This window comes from Temnothorax longispinosus, chromosome 4 (assembly GCF_030848805.1).
Source record: "Temnothorax longispinosus isolate EJ_2023e chromosome 4, Tlon_JGU_v1, whole genome shotgun sequence".
NCBI lineage: Eukaryota > Metazoa > Arthropoda > Insecta > Hymenoptera > Formicidae > Temnothorax > Temnothorax longispinosus.
In genome coordinates, this window is record NC_092361.1 from 2804401 (window position 1) to 2829043 (window position 24643).

The 24643-nt window shown below is 43.1% G+C and overlaps 1 protein-coding gene across 2 annotated transcripts in view; it reads left to right on the forward strand.

Moving 5' to 3' along the window:
- The window catches only part of LOC139811237 (uncharacterized), a 226446-nt gene that overhangs the window by 162090 nt on the left and 39713 nt on the right, over nucleotides 1-24643 (forward strand). For both annotated transcript variants that reach the window (XM_071775397.1, XM_071775398.1), the window contains one exon: nucleotides 14469-14607. In XM_071775397.1, coding sequence (XP_071631498.1) covers nucleotides 14469-14607 — 139 coding nt within the window. The remainder of the gene's footprint in view (nucleotides 1-14468; nucleotides 14608-24643) is intronic.

The window sequence follows — 24643 nt, forward strand, 5'->3', positions numbered from 1 at the left end:
GAAGACAGATCGCCCTTCGGCTGCGAGAGAGAAATCGGTTCGGTTAGGATCGCTTTGTCAATGCGCGAAGCAAATTTGCAGAAACTTTCTACGGTTAAATTAAAAATTAAGACCGCGAGTAAACGAGGGGTCCATTTAATTTGCCTAATGAGCCACACATTCGCCAATTAAGGGCCTTTTGTGTGTAAGTGAAAACAATATCTTTTCGCAGAATAATAGGACAACGTTAGCATCAAGCAGGTGCAACATTTGCAATACCGGAACAATACATGTATATTTTTTTCTAGTTTTGCACGAAGACGGCGCATAGGAAATTTGAGAAGAACTGTAATAAATCATGAATTTTATGTATTATGAAAAAATAAAAAGCTATACGGTTTTCAGTTTTTCCGGTGATTTTTAGTGATTTTCATGATTATCACCTGCAAAGTAGAATAATCCTTCCCGCGAACGCGTAAAAAGATACATACGATGCGTGCAATTTAACGTTTAATCACGTAAAACTTTGTGCCTTGGAATTTCAGAAAAAAATTCGGAGCCCAGATACACAATCTCTTGCGAAATGTAAAATAAGATCATCTCACTCGCCACTTTCCTAATATCAATTGCGCGAATCAAACGTGCGCGCACCTCGTTCATTTTCTCCGGAGACAATATTTATTCGCGCTAATTGAATGCGTCATCGATATTTACCCTGGCGTACGCATTAGATACGCATCATATATCTGTATATCGTATATCCGACAATCCTATCTCCCTCCCCGGTCGCCTCACCTCGCGAAAGTATATTAAATAGCTCGTGCTCTGGCCGCGCGCGTATCGATAATACGCCGTCGCTTATAATTGACGCATTATTTAACGCTTTCGTTCGGCCGTTGAATGCAATTTCAGGAGCGTATGCGTGGTCACGATCAGCCAGAACCCGCCCGCCTACCGGGTCCGATCAACGCGCACGCACGTGCACACGCAGGGCGGTGCGGCAGGGAGGGATGTGCAACTCCGGGTGCACGCAGCAGCCCTGGAGGCGGCCTCTCCGGGGCCGGGGCACATTGTTGGTTTTCCCCGCCGGTGTTTGCACTGTCCCGTAGTATTGTTACGCGTGCACACTCTCTCGCCACCTCCACCGCGTTCCGTCCCCGTGGGAGCTACGCACAAGGCGGGGGCATCTCATATTAGCCGCTTAATTGTCTCTATTTGTCGAAGCTCACCGCTCGACGATTCATACCATATTGGGGAGAGAATGGTGACCGCGCGCTGGCCGCTTCTCGAAGAGATCACAGATTACAGAGGGTAACACACTGCGATCAGACATCGGAGAGCAAGCGCAATATCGCTACGATTTTCGAAACCATTTCGTCGCTGGTCGAATAAATTTATCGAATAAATTCATTTGGATCGATTATTTTAAAAGACGGAAGAAAATTAGTTTAAGATTCTTCATTTTTAAGAAGAATATTCTCGATAACATTAATTTACAACTATAAAAAGAATATTATATTATTATCGTCTTCGATAAAATAAGAGAAAATGGCAACGAAGAGAGTAGAATCTCTTCTGTATACAAATGTAATTAAAAAGACACATTTAGAATCTAATAAAGATCTTTAGAAACATCCATTTTCAACATTTTTAAAACAAAGCGCTTTTTGTTATATAAATAATTCAAACTAAGAAGGTATTTTTAGATAGAAGAAATATCCAGCAGTCATTAATATATGATTATATCGTGATTGTAAACACGCGATCAGTTTTCGTTGCTGTCTCTTCTATAAAATAAGCCAGCGTTTTTTCTAAATTAGCAGGTCAAGTAACATTTAACTCCGTATTAAGAACAGTCGGGAATAATTATCGTCACGGCAGAAAAGTGGTTTTAAAATATATAGAGAAATATGACAGCGAACAGCAAGCACATTCTATCTGCCGCAACGAAGATATTATCACGACAGTGGAAAAGAATTCCGAGCAAACGTTCTCTTTTCACGTCGCGCCATTGTCTTCGCGGTATTGTGCGAGTTGGAGACAGTTATTTTTTCAACAGTTGAATTGCACTTCGTAAATATTTCAGTCTTTGCACAATGACGTTTACTTTACATTCGTTGTTACGATATGTAGTCGTCTATTTCTGAAAAATTAAAGTGCCGCGTAACCTCGTTCCGTGATACGAACAAAACAGGAAATTAAATAGCGAGACTCGGTAGTTAAGATTAAATAGAAGCATGCCCTATTTTGAAAGAGAGAAGGCGAATAATTTAGAATATTAGTTCTTGTTTAGCGTGTCGTGAAATTACAGCGTTTCTTCACTGGTTTTTTGCTAAATGAATAATTCAAGCTGACAAACTCTATTTCAAGAGAAAACATCCACTAGTCTTTCATTAATATATGATTATATCGTAATTGTAACATGGCGATCGATTTCCATTAACGTTCTACTTTCAATAAGATAAATGTTTTTTTGTAAATTGACGAGGAGTTTTCAATATAACAGACACTTTGATATCAAGATTTTTTTACGTCTTTATGTATTATCAAATAATTGCAAGGTATGGTAATAAATACCATAAAATCACCATATATATTGGAATCACGATAATACTTGTTACGAGGGGAAAGATAAAATAAGTCCGGCGGACTCATCTCGTTCGGATGAGAGTGTAACTTCGTTATGGCGTTTCTTGTTTCTGCTTTTATAAATACCGGTCGGTCATGGCGGCGCCGCGGTTGTCGCTAAATCTTTAATCTCGCGGACGAGACTATTTACGTCGAAAACTGCGGATAATTCGATTAATTCTTACCGTCGGCAATAGATCTGATTAAAACGCAGCTTTGAGGTGGCGCGCGACGACCAGGCACTCGTATACTCGATGTGACCTTTATATTCAATCGGGCCGAAGTGACCTCGGTATTAAATCCTTGGGTGAAGCGCCCGACGCCAATCTACGCTTTAATCGCCTCGTTTATTGTTTCGGTAACACAAAGGGACAGACAGAACGAGACGCTGCCAAGTCAAACGGCTAAATACTACGTATATTGCCTTATGTAAGAGTGCTTTCTTCAAGAATCCCTTTGGTCTCGTCGTAAGCGCGTCGAGGCGCCAACACGCCAATGAGTTTGCGAAACACGCTACGGCGAGGTAAATTAAATGCAGTTAAGGACTCGGCTTTGAAACCGCGCGAATTCTTCTGCGAGAAGCCGCACGCGAGGCTCTTAACTCTTAACCCTCGTTATGATTCATATATACGATATACGACATTATATGATTTATTTTAATATACATGTTTCTATAGTCTCTTTTCCATTCTTAATTACCTTAAAAGTTAATTATCGCGTAAAAAGTATATATTGATTTCACCGTCGAGCTCGTCTTGTTTCCATTAGTTATTTCTCTCCCGTTTAATTTCAAAGGTTCCATTCCGAGGCTCTTACTCGATTGTGTTAAATGAGTCGTGACTCTCCTATCTCTGACGACTCCACACGTATGCGTATGCATTTCAAAGTGTTGCCCTACTTTCAAACCGAGCGGAGAGAGAACTTTTAACTGGAATTGACAAAAAAAAAGATAGATTTAATCACGAAGATCCACTCGTTCTTTATGTATGAAACATAATACGATATTGGATCAGAACGCTTTATAGTGCAAATTTGTCTAAAACCGGGCATTCGGCCAGTAGTCGCTATATGCTCAAAATTTTAACTTTAATCTGACGAATCTAAATTGTAAGAGACTGGAATAAAATCAAGTTTATGAGATATACGAACGTGTGAATATAATTAAAAAGAGATTGAATTTTCTAAGAAAAACTTAATGCAAATTTAATCAAACAGAAAATTGTCATTAAAATTAAGATAACATCAAGCAATGATTATACGTCGTGAAGATTGCAAAGACTTAATAAATTATTAAATTCTCCCAGGCAAAATACGTGTCTCGCTGTTAACATCGAATCAGCCATTAATTTTGAGAACCTTCTACACAATTGAACTACATCACGTGCCGTCAAATTTAATTACAAATTACACACGATATCACGTGCAAACTGCGTTGCGAAGACATGTCACGCTATCCGGATCATTTTAATGACTTTAAATTAGTGCGTTAATTACGAGATGGAAGTAGAGAGCGCCGTATAATTATATACGGCTGTTTCGGCGGACTGTGAAAAAAAAAAGGTCTACGTGTAAGTTGGACAACGGCGTTACTTACACCGCGCGGAGACCTAATTTGCGATAATTCGCTCACGTATACAGTCGCTGAGAGCGGCCGAATTACATTCTAATTATGTAGAGTACCGCGGCGCATACCTGACGAAAGTTTCATCAAAGAAACAGCGAACGACATTCCTGCAATAAACCCTGATTAGATTCCCAAACTGCATTACGTGGATTACGCAGACTATACGCGCGTGCAGCGTCCTACGCTACTGCATGCATATTCCGCGCTTGAATATCAAATCAGATGTGGTCTATAGTCGTTCGGCTCTCCTTCATTCATTAATTTGCATCTTGTGTTACACCGCGCTACGTAGCGACGATCTATTAATGATTACCGGCTCATGCAAATGCGGCCCTCGGAGGGAATACGCGGAGGCGTCCGGAAAGTTATAGCAGCAAGTCGCATTCATTATTAACACGCACTTGATACTCTTGTTAATCCGACGGTAGACTACCACCGCGCTAATGCGATAATACCAATTGGAGATTTATGTAACTTGTCAGATCCCCGTGGAGAATTCTCTGCAGAGAAATTTTCTTTACATCGCGGATCGGAGAAACGCCCCGGAATACGGGAACTCTTCCTACGGTGGAGCGCGCGATACCGTCTGTCTGCCGCTGGTTAAAAACTTTTAATGATTTCCCGAAGATTTGTCAGCGTATCGCGGCGGCGCGAGGTGCTCGCTGAGATGGATCGCTCGGGCGAAAAATAATTAGCGTTATAACTCAGAGGGGAAAATCGAGAGAGCGAGAGAGTTGGCGGCGCGGCGGGCGCCGCGGATGTGCGGACGGGAGGGCGCGGCTGGTTTGTATCGGCGCTACATGTGATGGATTACAGCGATCAATGAAAGGTTGATCAGTCGGCTGATTGATTAGATAAGTTTCGGCGGTGTAACCGAACGAACTGCCACGCGAGTTCCCGGTTCCCGACACTTCGACCCGACCTGCCTTTCGTCTATTTTTCCCCGTAAGTTCTCTTTCTCTCTCTCTCTATCTTTACCTCTATCTCTATCTCTATTTCTATAGAGATTTATCTATCTCTCACTCTCCCTCGACGGCGTAGCTCTTTTATTTATTCATGTCGACCATACCCACCCACGACACGCGCTAGCAGGTCGGCCATTTTCGCGGGTCAAAAACGAGCAATGGAAGTCAGGAGTCACGAGGGAGAAGAAATTAAGGTCGCGACCAAGAGCTGAAATTTTTAGCAGCGTCAATTCTTTCCCGTCGTCTCTTTTTCGCCCGTACAAATGGAATTTGGAAATTGCGTGAGACTTCACCGTGGCGTTCGGGAGAGAAAAATAAGGAAGGATCACCAACGGTTCTCTGCGCTCCTAGAGCCTCCTAAGAATCCCTCGGCTTTTCGGATCTTATAAATCCCGTCGTATTATCACGTTTTTCAAATTGTTGTTTTTCGCAATTGACAATTTGATGCATGGCATAAAGACGAGCAAAGAGAAATTAGCCGGAGAAAAGAAATTGAGATCACTGTACATTTGCAGAGCCGTCTAATTTTACATTTTACATTCGTTATTAGGAAAACACGAAATTAAATACATTCGTTTGCGTAATCGATGAAGTAATAAAATGCAGACAAAACCACAGGCATCCTCGGTTGCACGAAATCACCCATCTTTGCACTTTTGATTGTTGCGTCGAAAGCTCGCTGAAACGGCATTCAGCAACGGCAGCGATTTACAGATCGTTGCTCTCAAATGTAACAAATGTTATTCGCTTTCCGAGCATTCCCGGAATTTTGCAGAATATCCCGTGCGTTACCTCGTGTCGAGTATCAGTAACGCGTAGATGTTGCGCCCCGTTATATTCGACGTTGCCGAGAGCGCCGGCCGAGCCTGGGAAAATACGCTGCGTCGTCGTCCCCTCGAGCTTGAGGTCATTGATTCTGAACAATTTTCACCTCGCCACGGTCTCTCAAGTCGGGCGAAAATTTACGCGGGGGTTCACCCCGGCGAGACCGACAACCGACATCAGGTCGGAATGTTTCCACCTCCGCATTCGTGTTCTCTGCAGACGGCGTTTCCACGGGTCAAAAATGAAGGAGAGAGAGAGAGAGGAAAAAAAAGAGAAGAACGCACCACGGCGAGGCAAGAACGGGCAAGAAATTAAGATCGCAAACCGTGACTAAAACTTTCAGCGCCAGCCGTCCGTGATTCTCCTCTTCGTGTTCTGCTCGCGAAAAGCGCGGCTCTCCGGAAATCCCGAGACGCGGCGCCGGTGAACAATGAGTTCCATCTTTCATTCATGCGAAGAGGCCTATGGCATATTTCGCGGTTTAACCCTAAAGTAACGAGGCTCAATCTACATATATACAACATGAATGCTAAGCATTTTCTGAAAACTTTTTAACGGTGAATTATTTTCTCGCTGATAGGAAACAATAAATGTTAACATTAAAAAGAGATCAATAGTGCAATAACGCAACTCTGTATCTTGCTGTATTTCTGTATTACGTTCGCGACGGCTGCGGTTTCGTATTAAGCACATTCTTATCGTGCCACAGCGTCTCTTTTTTGGGGAAAGCAACGATTCGACGCGATAATGCATCGGCGCGATCCTGAAACGAAGTCCTCTCGCGCCCCCAGGTCTCGTAAATCCTGAACGCAATTAGTAAAGTGACGCGCCAACGTCGCCCATCCGAGTGAACTCGAAACTTCGTCCGTTTACCTGCATCCGTCTTGAAAGTTTCAAAATGCACAGCCAAACACAGTCGAATCGCTGGCGGTTTCGAGGAACGACGAACCTCGCACTTCCCGTCGCGGGCGCTCACAAAGGAAGGAATGTGTTCGCGAGAGGGAGAAGAAGCTATTTACTGCGGGCGACGCGCGGCGCGGGCGCAAGAAAGCATCGAGTTATAGACAATCGCGAGTAAGACGACGGGATAAGAACCGCCCCGCGTAGAAACGATAGTCGGACAGAGAAAATGGAGAACCATAGAGCCGTGGAGAGAATATTCCGCTGAATATCTCTATCCGCTCGCTCTCTATCCCTCTTCATATCTTCCTCACTCCTTTTCCACTAGCTGCTTCCTTCCCCCTCGTTCTCCATCGCGCGGCGCGGCGTCTTGCGCAGCGCGACCTGAGAGGTAATTCCTTTTCGCTCTACATTTGCAAATGGAATATTGGACGCTCGTTTGTCCGAGATCCTGCCGATGCTCCGTTTCATTCACTTAAAGTATTCCACTATAAATATATCGCCGACCAGATCTTCTAATGTGCCCGACATACGAACATCACTGCGTCCTCGTTATTTCTCGATGTTTGAAAGCAGAGACCGTTTTCGCTAATCCGCAGTCTCCTTCTCTCGTAAAATCGACCAGCAGCGCGATCTAATTGCGCTGGTCTGTCCTCCGCGCTGCGTGCGGATAATCACAATTCCTGCATAGCGATGTAGACATGAACTACCCTCTCCAATTTGAATCCAATCAGCGGATACTCCGTCGAGACGATCGCGTCGAAGGGCCGCGCGACGCGAAAAACGCCGCTGTATGTCGCGCGACGCGATATTATTCATATGCTCGGCGACGCGTTTGGCTCGTCACTCCGGACGCAGAGGCAATATAACTTTTTTCCCCAACCCCTTCTCTCAACGGGGCTCGCGCCTCGTTCGAACACTCGTCCGTCTGTCCCTCTTTTTTTCGCCCTTTGCCATGGCCACGCGCGGCCGGAAATGACGCCGGTCGGCACGTAGAATCACGCGGATACTTTCTCTTTCGACGGGCGCGAAAGCGTCCGACCGCGCGGCTTCCAGTTGGTTACGGATATACGTTAATTTGTTCGTACAGACGATGTTACTTTGGAACGTAATATTTTTTTATTCCTGTTCAATTATTTGCTAATTTATTTGATCCCCATTCAGTTTTCTTGTTAATTTGTACGTATATAAGAAACGAATTACTAGAACATTCGGTACGGCTTACGAATAATTAACTTGTTACAACATGTTTAGCTGCGCTTAATTAGCTGTCGTCATTACGCCAATTAGAACGGGATACGAACGTGCGGTACACATGATCTAATCATTGCGAGATCGTTAGGCCTCACATTGACGAGGCTGCAGCCTGTATAACTGAATGATCCGTTTTGCTTAGTCTGATAGACGTCGCTGCCACGATGCCGAAGCGCGCGCGATTAAATGTAACATAATATCGCTACCTTACCATCACACAACGTCTCGTTAACGGCTCCCTCCGCCGAGATAATCGATACGATATATCGTACTATGAGAAGATCAAACTAGACGAGGGGAAATCCCAATCGCAATTTTAATAGATACCAATTATAGCTTCGATCCGAATCAATTCGGATTATGAGATTATTAATCGTGAAATCATAATGGTAATCCTCGACGTAATTTATGACGGGCTCGCCAGTATAGTTTCGCGAAAGAGTTTTTAGTTTCTAAGTGTAGATAGTAATTGGCTTAGATACAGATCTCGGTTCGAACTATCGTATCGAGAGCAACGTATGATGATAAATTAATAAATTCCCGTTAATACGAAGTTCGCGCGCGGGCATAGTGGCAATTCAATTATCTTATGCTCACCCATGTAGTTTATATGTATCCTATGTAACCCACATCTTCCGCGCCATTCCACCATTTTCCAATTATCCCGCAATAATGAGATCTAATACTCCATTATTACAACGTGCCGGCTACTTTATCGCTTAAGGAGGATTAATGACGACGTCCGCGACTACTAATTTTATTATCGCGAGCTAACGAGTGTACCCATTTCGTGTCCCAGCATCGTACGAGAGGGGGGAATTAATCATGTAATCGCTTCGCCAGGCTTCCTCGCGAGCATACTCGCGGTAATAATTTCGCAATAACTTCGCCGGGGCATAAAATATCTCTTTGATTAATCGGCGCCTGGAGTTTTACAGATCTATACAACGTAACAGAAATGAGTCAGTTATTACGATGGTTTTCTTCAGAAACTACTCTTTTTAGGTACTTTATAACAATTACCGTTCAATATAATTCAACATTGCATCACAAGCGGCAAGCTGAAGCAATTTATTTTCCTAAAACTTTTTACCCCCTCTTTTTTGCCCTTCTCGAAATTGTTCTTATAATTTTTTCCATCCGCATGCATGTACTCGTCAATGTACGTAATTATATTTTAATAGATGCAAATAAACTCGTGAATAAACAAATAATTTAATTCCACGTCATTTTATATCTTTTCTGTATCATATTCATTATTCTTGCCTTTCATCCCGTACTTGGCGGAACAACGATCCTGCTGTCGCAAGATGAGTTTAATTGTCTACAATACAAAATTACACTGCAGGCCCTCTACGCTTTTTAAATCGACAAACAGTTATCGCGGGGCGCAAACTGCAATCGCTTGTCATTATTTTGGATTATCGGTTACCGTTAATTGACGGTCGAGCGCAATGTATCGTGCAGTCTGTTCCCGATCGAAACTATTATCGGGTCGACGAATATCACGACGATACCTGTCACGGTGAGAAATAACACGATCGGACGAATCGAACAAAAGAATTAACGGAAAAACCGTAGGATACTATCACGCTTCATAAATATCGCTTCCCGTAAATCAATTAATTGACATGCTATGTATGTGTCGAGCGCGTATTGTAAAATGTTTGCCGGCGCGCCGATTGTTCATTATGAAGCACGATGATTGATCGAATATGCACAACTGTATCGTCGCAATTACATTTTAATGAATAAACAAATGAATAAATTTCTTTTTGTTGCCCTCGAGGCCCCCGGGAATTTTCTTGTGATTATCTTTCAGCTATACGTGTTCGGATTACGTAGCGCTAGATTAGTTATCTTAAGATAAGCAAGTTATCGCTAGTTTGGTAACATCCACGTTACCAACAACAAACAAACTATGACGCTTGCACCTATACCTATTATCCATTAATGCAGAATGCAGAACAGCATAATTAGATGCGCATTAAGCAAACAATTTAGCTCTTGCGCTCGCATAAATTGGCCCATCGTGATCTGCATCGAGCAAATAATGTTATTACCATCCAGGCGTGAAACGTAAAAAATTCAATTATTAATTATTATTATTTTTTTTAATACCGTCACGTTCCGTTTTTGCAATGTTTTGCCAATATTGAATTCAATACCAACGAATGTCACGTACGAGTAAAAAGAGTACAACGACATTTTTTTCTTACAAATTTTGGATAACACCAGTCGGAACAATTTATATAAATTTTTTTTATATTTATTTTGCCCGATTATTTTCATTCCCAATTTCTCTGTTTTTCCTCGTATCTTCTTATTAGAAATTTCATCTTCGTTCCCTTTTTTTTCGTGTTACGCGTCCTTCTCTAACCGGAGCCGCAGCGGAGCAGCAGGAGGAGCGTGCTGATTGGGAGGCTAATCACGCGCTACTCTCCATTACATTAATTAAAACTTAGCTCTCAACTCTGCTCGGCTTCTACGTCACCTGCCGCGCCATTCGCGTTGTCCTTTTCTTCCTCTCATCCTGCTCGCGTCTCCCGATGTTCCCGCGATCACTTTGTCTCCGCCCGCTCGTCTATACCTATCCACGTATGCCACTGCTTGTATGCTATCGCATTTCCTAAGAAAATCACGATTACCTCCAACAACGTGGATATGAATAAGTGATAAGCTTTTTTTCCGTCACCGGCATTGCTTAATAAGATTGAAGCCGTTTCTACCATCGTTGTTTAAACAAAATTCTCTACATCTCTTCTTTAACCTGTAGAGGACGGGAAGCCTATTTTTAGGCCCACGAGGGTTGCTTATTTTCCGTAGTATAACATTTGATTTTTAAATAAAAAACATAAAAAGTCATGAAAAACTTGCCCGTCCTTTCTGTTTCCACGAAATGGATAACTAATTACAAAAATTATTTTTTCAACCAAAACTATTTTTATGTAGAAAAAAATTAGTTAACAAAATCACCGTATATATGCGTTATCTATACCTAAGAATTCTGCAATTTTTTACATGAGAAAAGTTAAAAACAATTTCACGCTTGACGAAGAATAGTATTGTGATGTTAAAATATATAGTATGGGTGTAAAAGGAGTATAAATAAAAGTACTGCTATTAAGATTTGTTTAGTTTGTGTTTCCTATTTGCTATCCTAGTTTTGCCTTCAGGAGTCGTTCCCAAAGGGTCGTACTTTCAAATGGATACCGAATGGAGAATTACTCTCAATTCAACGTCTACCTTATGTCGCCGTGTCCCATAGAGTTTTACTGTCGAGATTTGTTCTTAAATTGCGAAATCTCGAAACTTTAAAGTGGTCCTCATATTTTTAACCAGATATTTATTTGAGTATCCAAGAATTTCAAAAATTCTACAGGATATATAAAAAATATATTAAGATATTTATTTTATTTTAGTTTTTGTATATCACGTATTTTACATTAGTAAGTTACGGGTTGTCCTAATTAATTACTTATATAATCACCGTTGTTTGTAATCAATAACAAAGATTGTGAATTCCCAAAATTATTCCGCGAATTAGATCGTTTGTTGCACAAAAGATTTGCATTGCTGTCGGCAAAACCGCTTTGCCCATTCGGCGAAAATCCCTACTCGACCCAATTCGAGCGTCGTATCGGTGAGTGTTGTAGCATCAGAAAAAAGAAGTAGAACGAACGGCGAATAAATAACGTTGCACCAACGGATAATGGTATTTATTGAATGTACAATTATATATCCTATATCGACGAAGGGAATGGATTGTTCTCGCAATTCTATCGCGGATACCCCTGGCCGTTTATTTTTTTCCGGCTCGTACATTCATCCTCCCGGGAGGATCAATAACGACCGCGAAAAACAACTTCCCTGCCCGCTAATGTTACGATTATGGCTGTACGTTAATCAAGTTGAACGATCGGCGCAAGTGCCCGCGTGACTATACGATATCCAATCTACAAGACGGCTAGTGATAATAATGTCCATAAAACGAGACTACGTATCTTTCGGATTAGTCGGAGAATTATTCTGACTTTAACTCAAACTAAAAGTTTAATTCTGAACTATGAACACTCTGCCTCTCTGCCGCGTGTAACGTTCTATATATATCGCGAATATTATCCGGACGAAGTGGATCGCGGTTTAACGTCTTCGATGAGAATATATGGCGTGGATGAGGACCACCGCGGTGGCAAAATTGGAAAAAGTGCCGATCAAACAAAATTAATTGGGTTTCCCGCGTTCGGGGCTGCAACAAAGCAACTCTCGCTTCGAGCGAGAACGAGCCGAGCCGATCGGAGCAGGTACTCCTCAACCGCGAATTATTTCGGCACGAAACTTTGCTATATCCAGCCGGGTCCCGCGATATCGCTTTTGTAATTCTATCGCGGAATAAAAGATCGTGTTTGACTAGAAACTACCGCGCGAAAGTATACAGACGGACGGTGCGCCGACGGTCTATTCCGCCGAAATATAACATGTGGACCGACGTGCGACGTGCGGATTTTGCGGAAACCGTGTTGGAAATGGAAATATAGGGAAAATTCTGGTTACGGGGAAGAGCACGTGATCGAGCCATACCGAGAAACGTGTTCTTTTCTATAACGTGATCGAAACCCGTCGTTCCAATTATTTTCCTACGGTGTCGATTCGTGGAAAATACGACGGTACAATAGTCCCGTTATACACGTACTAAAACATTTCTTCGAAAATATTGGTTAATTCGCTTCGAAGAAGAAGGAGAGAAGAACGAGAGATGTTCACATCGATGCATTAGCACAAAAGGCGCACGTCCGTCTGTCTTTTTGAGTATTAATAAATCCCATCTGCTGTCGTCTCCATCGACTCTCCGCTTTCGCAACTTCGAAACGCAGTCGCGGCAGCGGGCCCGCGCGGTATCTTCGTGTAGCGAATTCGCAAGATTCCTCGTCGTCTTTCCTGTTCTCCAATCCCGCACTCCTCCTTTCTTCTGGCGTCGTCTACTCCTCCCGTTGGTTCCCCCCGCTCATCTGGGATTCCGAAACACTTGGACTTATTAAATGCAAAATGCTTCCGGCAAACAATGCTTAATCGCGACGTCGCTCCTCCTTGTAATCCTCGTTGCTACAGATACAGGCGCAAAATGAGAGAAAGAGGGGGGGGGGCGGGAGAGTAAGGAGGATGAACGATTGCGCGACGAAGAAAGAATCAACGGCTCTTTCGCTCGCTCGCGCGCTCTTTCGCGATAATCCGATCTCCCTAAGGAGATTCTCCATTTTTACAACTTCGTTTGAGCTCGCGGCGGACTCCGTTGCCGACGGGCATTCGAAATATTCGTGGAATCTCGTATTTACCCTCGCGGCCCGTGGAAAACCCGGGCGGAAAAGACGCTCGGCAACGGGCGGGTCGAGAAACGGAGGGTGAGAAAGGACTCCTCCCTGTGTCGAGCAACCACGGGTGACCACTCGGCAGCTCGGCAGGGATCGTGGTTCAGTTTTTTATTTAAAAGCAATGGAAATGGACGGTGATTTTTCATTATGTCGGTTTATCTAAACATACGGAGACACAGGAAACATTGAATATAAGGGAAAGTTTTTTGATAACGGACTACATTATACGATGTATTGAGATTGCATTACACGATAGCATTATATGATACGAGGAATATTTCTTCTCCGTCGTTGAGTTTTTTTCGAATATCAAATCCCGGAATTTAAAATGTAACATCCTGTACGCCGCGTATAAACGTTCGCGCGATACAAGGTTCAGAGACATAATCCATACAATAAATATAGAACCGTCGCAATCAGTTTACGCGCGGGGATCTCCCGTGTAATAGACAACAAGGATGGAATTATCCCTTTTCGCTGATATAGTATTACACTGCACGTACTTTCTTCTCTTGACTTCGAAGAGAAACATCGGCTTTTCAGCTCGTGCAATCGCCGCGTTTCTCGCGGGAAACGAGAAAATAATACTGCGAGGCTCGACATTTTCCGTCTCTGAGGGAGGGAAAGAGAGAGAGAGAGAAATAGCAGTTATACAATTGTTTCATTACGTTCCTCTTGGTCATGTTGTTGGAGAATGGTAACCCTGACGCGTACAAGCCCGCCGGCTGTTCGCCGGCGATCCGGCTGAAAAATATTGTAGCCGCGCAGCCGTTTTGGATTGTTTTGCGTTTCTGGTGCGCGCGGATTCGTCGGCGGGTTCAGATCCTCAGATTAAAATCTGGAAACTTTCCGACCGAGCGAGTATATCGCCCATCATCCGCAGGCGGCTGGACCCCCCCTTTCTATATCCGTCCACTGTTTCAGGCTGCACGTTCCCGGAGGAATGGTACGGTCGGTGGTTCCAGTCCGGGCTCGTAGACTTGGTGACCGTCAACGGTTCCGAAATCACCAGCAAGGGCGTCTGCATGGAGAAAAACGGCGACAAGTTCCTCGTTCACGACACGTGAGTGTGCCATTCTCGTTTGAATTGCAAGTGTGGAGTTCGGGCCGGCCGATATGAAACGACAGTATAGTATTCCATCCTTTTATACCTTCCGTTTATACCCGTTCTCTCGTTCCCCCTTTTCCCAGTCCCCCGTCCCACTACCCTTCCCCCCTTCCCCGGACCAACGCCTGGCGCTCCCCGTCGCTCCCGTACGCGCGCCCTCCCCCCCCGTACTCCCTTCTTTCCAGCTTTTATTAATTAACTGCCCTCCGACAAAGCGCTCGAGGCGACGTGCCAACCGAGAGAGCACCCGGCGTATAAAACGTTTCTCCTGAAATTCCATCCGTGAAACCGGAGCAGGGGTGGCTTTGAGATCGAAGAGAACAGGCGATCCATACCGAGCAGCGCGCGTGCTTGTATATCGATACATGTAACCACTATCGTTTAGTCGTCGTGTACGCGCGTGTAGTGGTAAGATTTACGATGAATGCGTAGTCGGTGAAGTACCTACGCGAGCGTATGACTAAATGTTAAATAGAAACTGCTCGCGCGCGCGCGTAACCCCGAGGCGGACGAGCGAAGTCGACCGGGGGGGGGGGGTGAGGGGGAACTCCGCTCCATGATCCAGCGCGCGAAAAAGGCATCGCTTTTCAGTTAGTTACAAAAGCTATGTGTAACTTATAATCACGATCGTTACAGCGCCAGCTACTGCATGGCAATTACTTCCATAGCTCCTAAAACTTCAAGTAGCTCATTTTGCGAAAAGTAATTGTAAGTGGACATTTTATATCCAGTTGATTACGTCACGTATTTTATATGCTGAGACATGAAGTAATGAACTAAAACTCCAAAATCTGACAGTACTATAAATCATATATGATTGCCTAATTCGAAAATTTCTTACAGACGCTAAATTAATAAAATATTCATTAACTCGAAAAAAGAGGAGACATTCCTTCTTTTTTGCGTAAAATTAATGAAGCAGTAATTGTAAATTAAAGAGAAAAATGCCAATTACGGACTGGATCTTGGTAGCTTAATAATAATTTTGTGAATATTATATACTTTTTTCCCCAACTGTCCAGTCTAGATCGTAAATGGCATTTTTCTCTCTAATTTATTGTATATCGTAAACGATCGAGTTTTGCTTATTATTATTGTAAATTAAAGAATCCGATGTTTGATCCATTGATGTCTTCGTTAAATTTTATTGGTATCAGCTTAAAATATGCATCATTTTTATCGTCTCAATGGATCCGCGAGCATTTGCGATCTGAAAATGGATGATACCTGATGCCTATTACGTCGGAGTTGTTTTTGCAGCGATGCAATATCGCGCGAAACAAAGCAAAACAAAGGAGTGGCATCCCTGACGGGAAGTAAAAGCCATGAAGCTAATTCTACAAAACGGCCAACAATTTCGCAGCCGTGGCCCGTCCGCTGGATGGCTCTTACATCCGTTAACGTCAGTCCGCCGGCGAATTTTTTTTGCGGGGAGAAAACAGTGGGGACGGCGCGGGAGGACCTCGCGCGATTTTCCATCTACGGCTTATCAGACGCTACAAGGTTTCCCTTTTCGTCCGCCGGCGGAATTTCTTCAGCCGGCGGGAAACGTCAAACGTAAATTCAGAAGCTTCGAAATTAATTCCGCGCCGCGCGATTGTGCGGCGTTCACGCGTCTTGAATATTTAGCATCGGGAAGATATTCCCAGAGCCGTTATCAAAGCTTTCGCATCCCTCAACGTCAGTCCCGGAACGTCTCGCATTGGGCAAACGAGACAGGAAAGGGAATATCCGATTTTCCGGCCGCGGTTTATCTCCCGCGCGCTACGAGCGTTTCCTTTTCGTTGCTTAACGTTTTTCCTGCATAATGCAACACTCTCTCGCGCGAAGAGCTTACGCGTCAACGCGAGACGGCCGGCGTCGCGGCGCGCGGCGTGGCGATTATATGCCGGATGACAGAAGGCACAGCATCGTTCTCCAAATCAATCGCGGGAGGGACGGATTTATCGGAGCGTCAATCCGCGCCGTCGAAATCGATAAACGCGCGATCGGCGCGATAATTATCGGCGACGATGGAGGCGCTTGCGCGAAACGTTTTTCGCCGTTGAAAGGCGTTTTGTAGAACGCCGCTTCGTATCTCTCAGTGTCCATTTTGCCCGAGCTTCTCGCAAGAAAAGGCAGAAATAGGAGGAAAACGTGAGCGCGCGCGGAGCTTCGGACATTTCAATGCAAAAGCATCTCGCCGCGAGCATCCTGGCTGCTTATTTTCCCGCTGCTTTCGAACCTTCTCCATTAGTCTCGAACGTTTCTTCTCTCTCCCCTCGCCACCACCGGTTTCGTCGTGTCCTCCCTTTTTCTCGCAGCAAATAACCGAGGAGCCGTATCGGGGAAGGAGAAAAGCGCGGAAACCTTACGTTCTCTCTATACGTTCCTGAATGGATCTTCCGGGAACTTCCGGTTCGACGTTTTCGTTTGCTTGTTGCGCACGGTAAATGAATTACGACAGGTCCAACGCAGCGTATGAACTCGAATGGCAATCGAAAAACTATTATTATAATATTCCATCATTCCCGTATTGGTATTTTATTAATTGATATCATTTTTATGTATTTTTTTAAATTTATTTTCCATCCAAGCTGCATTTATAAGATACAAGACACGCGCAAAATACTCGCGGCAAAGTCGATGAACTTATCGAATCGTAAAAGTCATTCGAGATTTATATTGGAAGACAGCGATTCCTTTATTCAGGCGAACTCATTTCATATATATCTTAATACCTGCAGTGGTATTTATACGTCAATGCCGTTCCGACAACATCGTGAACAACATCGGGGAAGCTTCTTACGGGAAATAAACTGCGAGACATCGCGATCACACGATGCGAGTTTCATTAGTGTGAGAGAGATGCTTGGAAGAGACTTAGACGATATATCTCATGATTAAGAAAAAGAGCGTAAAATCGTTCAACAATTAGCAGTTATTTATCGCGCTGTCAATTGTATTCAATTTTCAAGAATAACAGAGTTTTATATTTATTGGGAGAAAGTAACTCTCTCCCTCTTCTAAAAAGATCTGATAACCATTCTTCGCAGTGTGTTCCTCAGTCCTTCAAAGAGCTCCTTTCCTCCACGATATTTTGAAGGGTCGCATTGCAACCTGTACGATGATAATCTTGAGTTTCTGCCCGTATCTCCGCGTCTCGCACTCGAAGACATCATCCCCCCCGAGAAAGCGGTATTCTATCCCTCTCGTAGGCTAACCGTCTCTCGCGACGTTTACACCGGCCTGGTTCATAGAACGCATCTTGAATCTTGCGGTAATACAGTACGAGAGTAAAGCTCCTTAGGGATGTCTCACAGGATGCCGGGAGGCACTTGTGTTCGGTACGTGCATCTTCTCTCTGCTAGTCGAATCCAAGTAAATAATGCATCAATAGATTGCATGTAACGTGTACATGTAACTGTCCATGCTATAGCTTATTCCTAGACAAATTTTTCTAACGTTTTTCGATTTGCCGATGCAATAAATAGTCGGTTCGACGATTAAAAAGTATTCTTTGAGAGAGAAAAGCGTGTGCTGAGCTACACATTTCTGGTAGGACGTGAAAAACCGTATTACGGAGAAAGATCGGTTGAAAAACTTGTGTGCTTTATTAAAGCAGGCTTTATTACATGTTTATTATATAGCAGGGTTTTATTAAAAAGGGTTGACATGTGCGGACAATAAAAAAAAGACTCCCTGTGAAAACGCGCGCCGAGATTAATACCGGAATTTCTCTCGCAGCTATTTGCACACTACAGCAATATGACGTTCAATGTTAAACATCGATGTTTGAGATCCAATAGAAAATTTTGAACGGTAGTTAAATATCTGCCAGACATGGGGAAAAACACAGGGACGACGAATTGGCAAATCGATTCTCCGCAAAAAAAAAAAAAGCGTTTCCATTCGCTAATGTTCGACATCGTTACTCCGCCGTGCGCTTCTTCCGAGCGGAACTTTTTCGCAATTTGTGCGCGTGTAGGCATAAGGTCCGTAATGAGTTGCGCTGAGGTGGAGAAAAAGGAAGAGTGAGAAAGAGAGAGGATATAATAAAACTCGCGGCGAAATTAGTCCTCGAACGGGGCGGCGGTGCGCGGCGGGTCGGCCGGGAGGCGGAAGCTTTTTAATTGTGATCCCATCGGGAGCGCGCGGCCTCTACCTCGTTAATAGATTCTTTTTTTTTCCGCGAACTTTATAACGCCCGCGATGGTAACTCGCCGAAGAAGAACCCGCATTTTTTCGGATTTATACGGATACATGAATACGATACGTGAGGTTGTTTACGTAATGTTCGCACCACGGACGATCGATTTCACCGTGAAAACGCGCGAACGCTGATAATGTATAGTTGTTTATCGTTGCAGACTTCTTTATTCGCGTTGTTCCGCGCTCTGACTTTTCTCTCTTACGTTACATACATTTGTCATGTTGTATCACTTATACTTTTGCAGTAGCGTAAGTATGGACTGTCTCGAAAATTTTGCCGAATGCACCGCGGTAATTTACATTCCGCGTCTCGCGTTTCAAAATTGGACTGGCATTACCGACTCATTTTTGTTTTCACACAAAGGGTGCTCCAGGAAAACAAATTTCTCTTCCCGCCATCCCTCTATCGCGCTTCCCCATATCTCTACCCCTTTCGCGGTCGCGTAGAAACGTCGAATCGTCCGTATTGCGTATTTGCGTGCTCGCCAAAACAAAACTATGTGAATTATTTCGATTTCCATGTGCACCGTGCCTTTGTAACGCGATAGGTTTTCGACGTTACATCGATGCCTGCGGCCGGTCGTAACATCCTCGGATTTCCATCCTTCTTCTTTCCCCCGTTCCTCTTTTGCGCGCATGCCACGCTCGCTTTGTTCTCGTTCTACAAGTAGTCTGAAGAAGTACGATCAAATATGCAGGAGATCAGTCATTCGCTTGAATTATGAGCTACTGTGCGATTACAACAACCGGTAGGAATACTTCCGACTGAAGAGAAATAAATAATTTGAGAGAGATATTAATGCTTTTCAGTGTTACGTGCTTGGCTGAAATATTTTTTATAATTTACTTATTAAAATGAAAAAAGAAAATGAGAATTATGTTTTAAAAATATGTTATCTACCGTCATTTGCTGAGTTTCTCTCAATGAATTTATTTTTTAATTATCCCTCAATCCCAAGCGGGCATTCTCCATTTGCTAGAAATAAATATTTAAACGTTTAAAGAGAAATGAGAGATGTATACATTTTTTAATATTTAACCGAATGTTCAACTTCTGCTGCAGATTTTACGCAAATTGAAATATAAATAGTCTAACATCGTTTTATTGTATACATTCTGAGAATTATTAAAAATTAACTTGTACGTGAGATTTCGTTGAGTGAAACGGCAGTGCAGAAAATAGCAAACTATTTATTCATCATGATCGTTAGTCTCAACGTGTTATCGACATAATTATTTATTGGCGTTTTATTGACGTTTATGGGTTAATGCTTTTATATATACGTATCTTTGACAAAATTATTTATATCTTAAGTGCACTTGAGTAATATAATGGTATAACTCTCTATCATGGCCTATAACTTTTTCTCTGCACGAGCAAGCGCGGCAAGAGAACGGTTCGGATCACGATGTCGCTGCGATAAAGACAATAGTTTCTCGCGCGAACCACCGCGCATTCACTGTAACTTTTCGCCCGCCAAATATCGATAGATATTTCATCGATCGATCAATGATACTCGAAATAGTAGCCAGCGAGCGCGCGTCGCGCGGGAAGGTACATAACAGTCTGCCGGGTTGCGCATTCGGTTTGGTGGCCATCGCATCGACTCGCGCGTGAATTATTTCGGTTTCGCATACGACGCGGCTTTGTAACGTAATAGGTTTTCGACGTTACAACCGCGTCCGCGGCTGAGATATCGGGTTTCCAAATTGTGCCCGCACACGGCAACCGTGATACTAAACCTACCTCTCTTCTCCTCTTCCTCCCCGCTACCCCTTCTCTATCTCGTCTATCTCTGTTTCTCTCTCCTCTCTCTCTCTCTCTCTCTCTCTCTCTCTCTCTTTCTTTCTCTAGTTGTGCTTTTTTCTGGCCGTTCTATTTTATCCTGTGGACTGTGTGAAGCAGAGTCGAGAGCCGCGTACACATACCGGATACCGCCACGAACGCACGTAACGACATTCGATTCGAGCCTGGCACTCATGATTCAGTGATATCTTGCCGAACGAGGTCGCCGGGCATTCGGTCAACCCAGACGGCCGACCCAGACTACGTGTCGCCGTGTGTATTTTCGGATGCACCGGAACGCCATGCACGCCGACATGCGTCCCGCTTCTCCTGTTGACTCGGCGTCGAGAGAAATTAGAACTGCCATGCCGCGAGTGACTTTTTAACTCTGCCTTTACCACATTTTACGCGAATCCATTTAGTCGATCCAATCCCATCAGCGGTAATCGCAGTATCTATATTTTATACCGCTATATATTTCTTTTTTTATGTCCAGGACCCGAAAACGAATACAGAATAAATTAAAGTAGTGTAGGAGAATTAATAAATACTGATAATATCGATTTTTTTAAATTAATAATTCTTATAATTTTTTCACATTAAAAAGAATTGCGAAAAATATATTACAGAGAGGATGTATCAAAATTAGAGTCCTTTTACTCACGAAATTTATGGAAATGATTCTACGGTGACTGTGATAAATTTGCATTGACACTTGACACGTACACGAGTACGTGTCTTTTTGCTGTCTCTCTTTTCTAAAAATATTCGTTCCTAAATTATATTACATGAGGATGAGAATGTCGGCCAATGAAACCAGCCAGAACCGGTCGTTCTTTATGTTCGGCGGCCGGGGCTTTTATTTGCCCGATGAGAGGGAAGCGAGCCTATACGCAGGGAAATTTATGTTTTGGCGAAAAACGCGAAGAACATTATACACGAAACGCGGCCGTTTTGTCCGGTCGCGTTTAACAAATGGCGGTCGTGCTCGCGTAGAAATGTATTGCTCGCGTAATCGTTTATACCTGCTTTAAAAAGTTATAGTTCCTTCCTGCGTCAAAAAATTCTGTCTCGCAGAAACGCGGAAACGACGAGGTACACAATTGCATAATTTACGGCGGAAACAAGAAAGCGGAGAAACTCCTTTTTTAATCTCGTCCGGACATGAATAAATTCACGTTTTAGCAAACACGCCAGATAATATACAGGGCTGAAAGCGCGAATTTGTTTTGTCACTATATAAGCTCTCGCGAGCTTAACGTGTACGTGATTTCGAATTCAGGTGCGTTTACACACAGAACCGCACGTGTCTCCTCTACCCCTTTCCTAAACAAATCCCGCATAATGATTAAAATATTACTGGATTCAACCTTGTCTTTCTTTCATCAAATGGTGGTTTTAGAAATTTCTCAAAAGAGCCCGCACACGACGGAATGACTTGTGATTTCCATTGCATTCGTAGCGCACTTAATTTTAACTGAATTCACGGTATAAATATCTAAATATTTTTGTAGTACCTACTGCAAAGTAATATTTTACTATGTTAGACCGTTACGCTCATTTTTTAATTGGTATCATAGTTTTAAAATTTTATCAGTTGGATTACAACGTTTTAAATAGCGGTAAAATTCTGGAATCTACGTACGCGTTTGCATTACATCGCATGAACTTTCGTGATCGGTTACGGTAGACAAACCAGAATAAATCGGCTTTTTTCACAGAGAATAAGCGCATCAATTTCGAAAAGTGTTTCTCCGTCATACATCGGGAGTATCTTACATTGTATGCCTTTGATCTACGTGATCCACATTCCCTGTCTGAGAACTCCTCGTAGACGCCGAAACTTTCTTCTCGTAATGTCGTAAGCTCCCGTGAAAAAGTTTCCGCTTTTCTCGGCAGGAAACGGCGCGACGAGAAGTCACCGTTCAAGTCGTAGATTCGCGATTTTGTTACTTCATTATTTCTTCGCGCAAGTTCACGCTCCAATCGCAATGAGGGAAGTCCGAGCTTAATGCCGCCTCGTAGAATTTTATCGATCGTCATTACAATAAACGCTGGCTTGGTTCGCGATCCTGTTATCAATTTAACATTTATATTAAAAGATTTACACAGTCTACAGGAATATATTACAAAACATATTATTTGTATTCTAGGTAAAAATTATATATTTCATAACGCAACGAAAAACGGAATAAAAATGCTAATTACTGCGTTTTTATTATTAATACTTTTTAGATTTAAAAATATTCTTATTATTACGATACGCTTGTTTATATTAATATTAACGAATATAATGTTAACGAAAGATCCGCGCGGAGATATCTCGTACTTCTCGGAAGTTTTCTTCGATAGCGCATGCATTTATTCCCGCAACATCGCGCCGTCTCGCGTTATCAGCGCAGATAACCCGTTGCGATGCGTGACGCTGCGGGCTACGTTCTCGCTTAAAATTTAATTCGAGCTCAAAGCCTTGGCTTTATGTCAGTTCGGCGGCCGTGATTGGTTGGCACCTAAGTTTAAGCTCACGAGCTTTAGTTCTCCCCCCGAACGATGAGCGTGTGTTTATGCGTGTGCGTATGCGTGTATATAGGCATTTAAGTGGTATGTGACACCGTGGGTAGCGTAAACCGGGTCACAACGTCGATATTCGTAATCCGCCTTCCACAATAAATTTGCGTACCTCCGTGATTGTTCAAAACAATGTTGTTTTCATGTGTAAACGTGTGCTCGTTGGATCTGGACACTTGGGCAGAAATACGAGCATAAGATTTGTTTAAACGCGGCATTGCGTTACATTTAGCGCAGATAAATGCTTGCCGACATTAAATGCGAGCGTCAGTTTATATTTATTAATAAACGAAAAACCCTACTTACTGAAGAGAAATATCAATCTAAAGAAATAGGTTTTCCAAAAAAGTTAAGCGGCTTTGCAAACGTAAATTAACGTAGCACTTTTCGAAAATTGAATTTATAAAAGGGGCACGTGCAGTTTAATCATAATATAAGTAAATGTGATTTAATTATGTTTACGATAAGCAGATTTAATTGCGTTCATCGAACCATAGTCATCGCAGGAGACGCGCATCGGCGCAAGAACGGGAGGTAATATAACCACTAGATAAAATGTATTGCGTGAAAATTACATGTGTGTATGTGTGTGTTTGTGTGTGTGTGTATGTGGTACCCAGTTAACGCCGGGTATAACCCATTTAAAAGATCTCATTGCAGATACCGCGAGGTGATAATGTATGGACAGATTGCTTTTGTTTCGCGGGCGGTTCATTTTCGCCGCTTTGTGTAACAACCTTACCGCGAAGAATCTCCTCGGTATTTACGCACTTGCGCTGGTCTACAACGTTTCCACTTCGTACCCGCTGTGTTATCTTTGTGTTACTAATTTTGCCCTGTTTTGCGGGGTGTTGAATATTGAACACACGCGACGCAATGTACTTTATTCAGTAAAATTAACGCGAACCAATTTAATCTCACGAACCGTTGCTATATATTTACGTATCTAGTATATTATTGCTAGAACAAGAGATATAAATATATTGCGTGGAAAAAAATTATATTTGAGTTAAAGATTGATTTTTTACATATTTATACGTAATTTGTAAAATCGATACATGGAACGAACGCTAATTGACACGAATTTAATCGCATTCGATTCTGCGATGTTGAGCACCTAATTTTCGAAATCGCGCAATAGTTTTAAATTGTTTGCAGATTCTCTTCGCGGTCTCGTTTACGATCCATTTCTGGTCTGATTTCCAACCTCTGCGGACAATTTGCGGATAATGATCGTAACGGCGTGGCCAAAAAGTTCACCGCACCCTCTCTCGACGAGGACGCCGGGGACCGAACGATAATTTATGAAAACGTTGCTTTCGGCGACGCGGTTGTACGCGTTCGTTCGCGTCGCAATGCTCTCTCGTGGGCGTCGTTAGCGGAGTGCCATGCCACGTATTTACGCACTAGAGAAATCAATAAACCATGCTCCGGGAAACGGGTTTT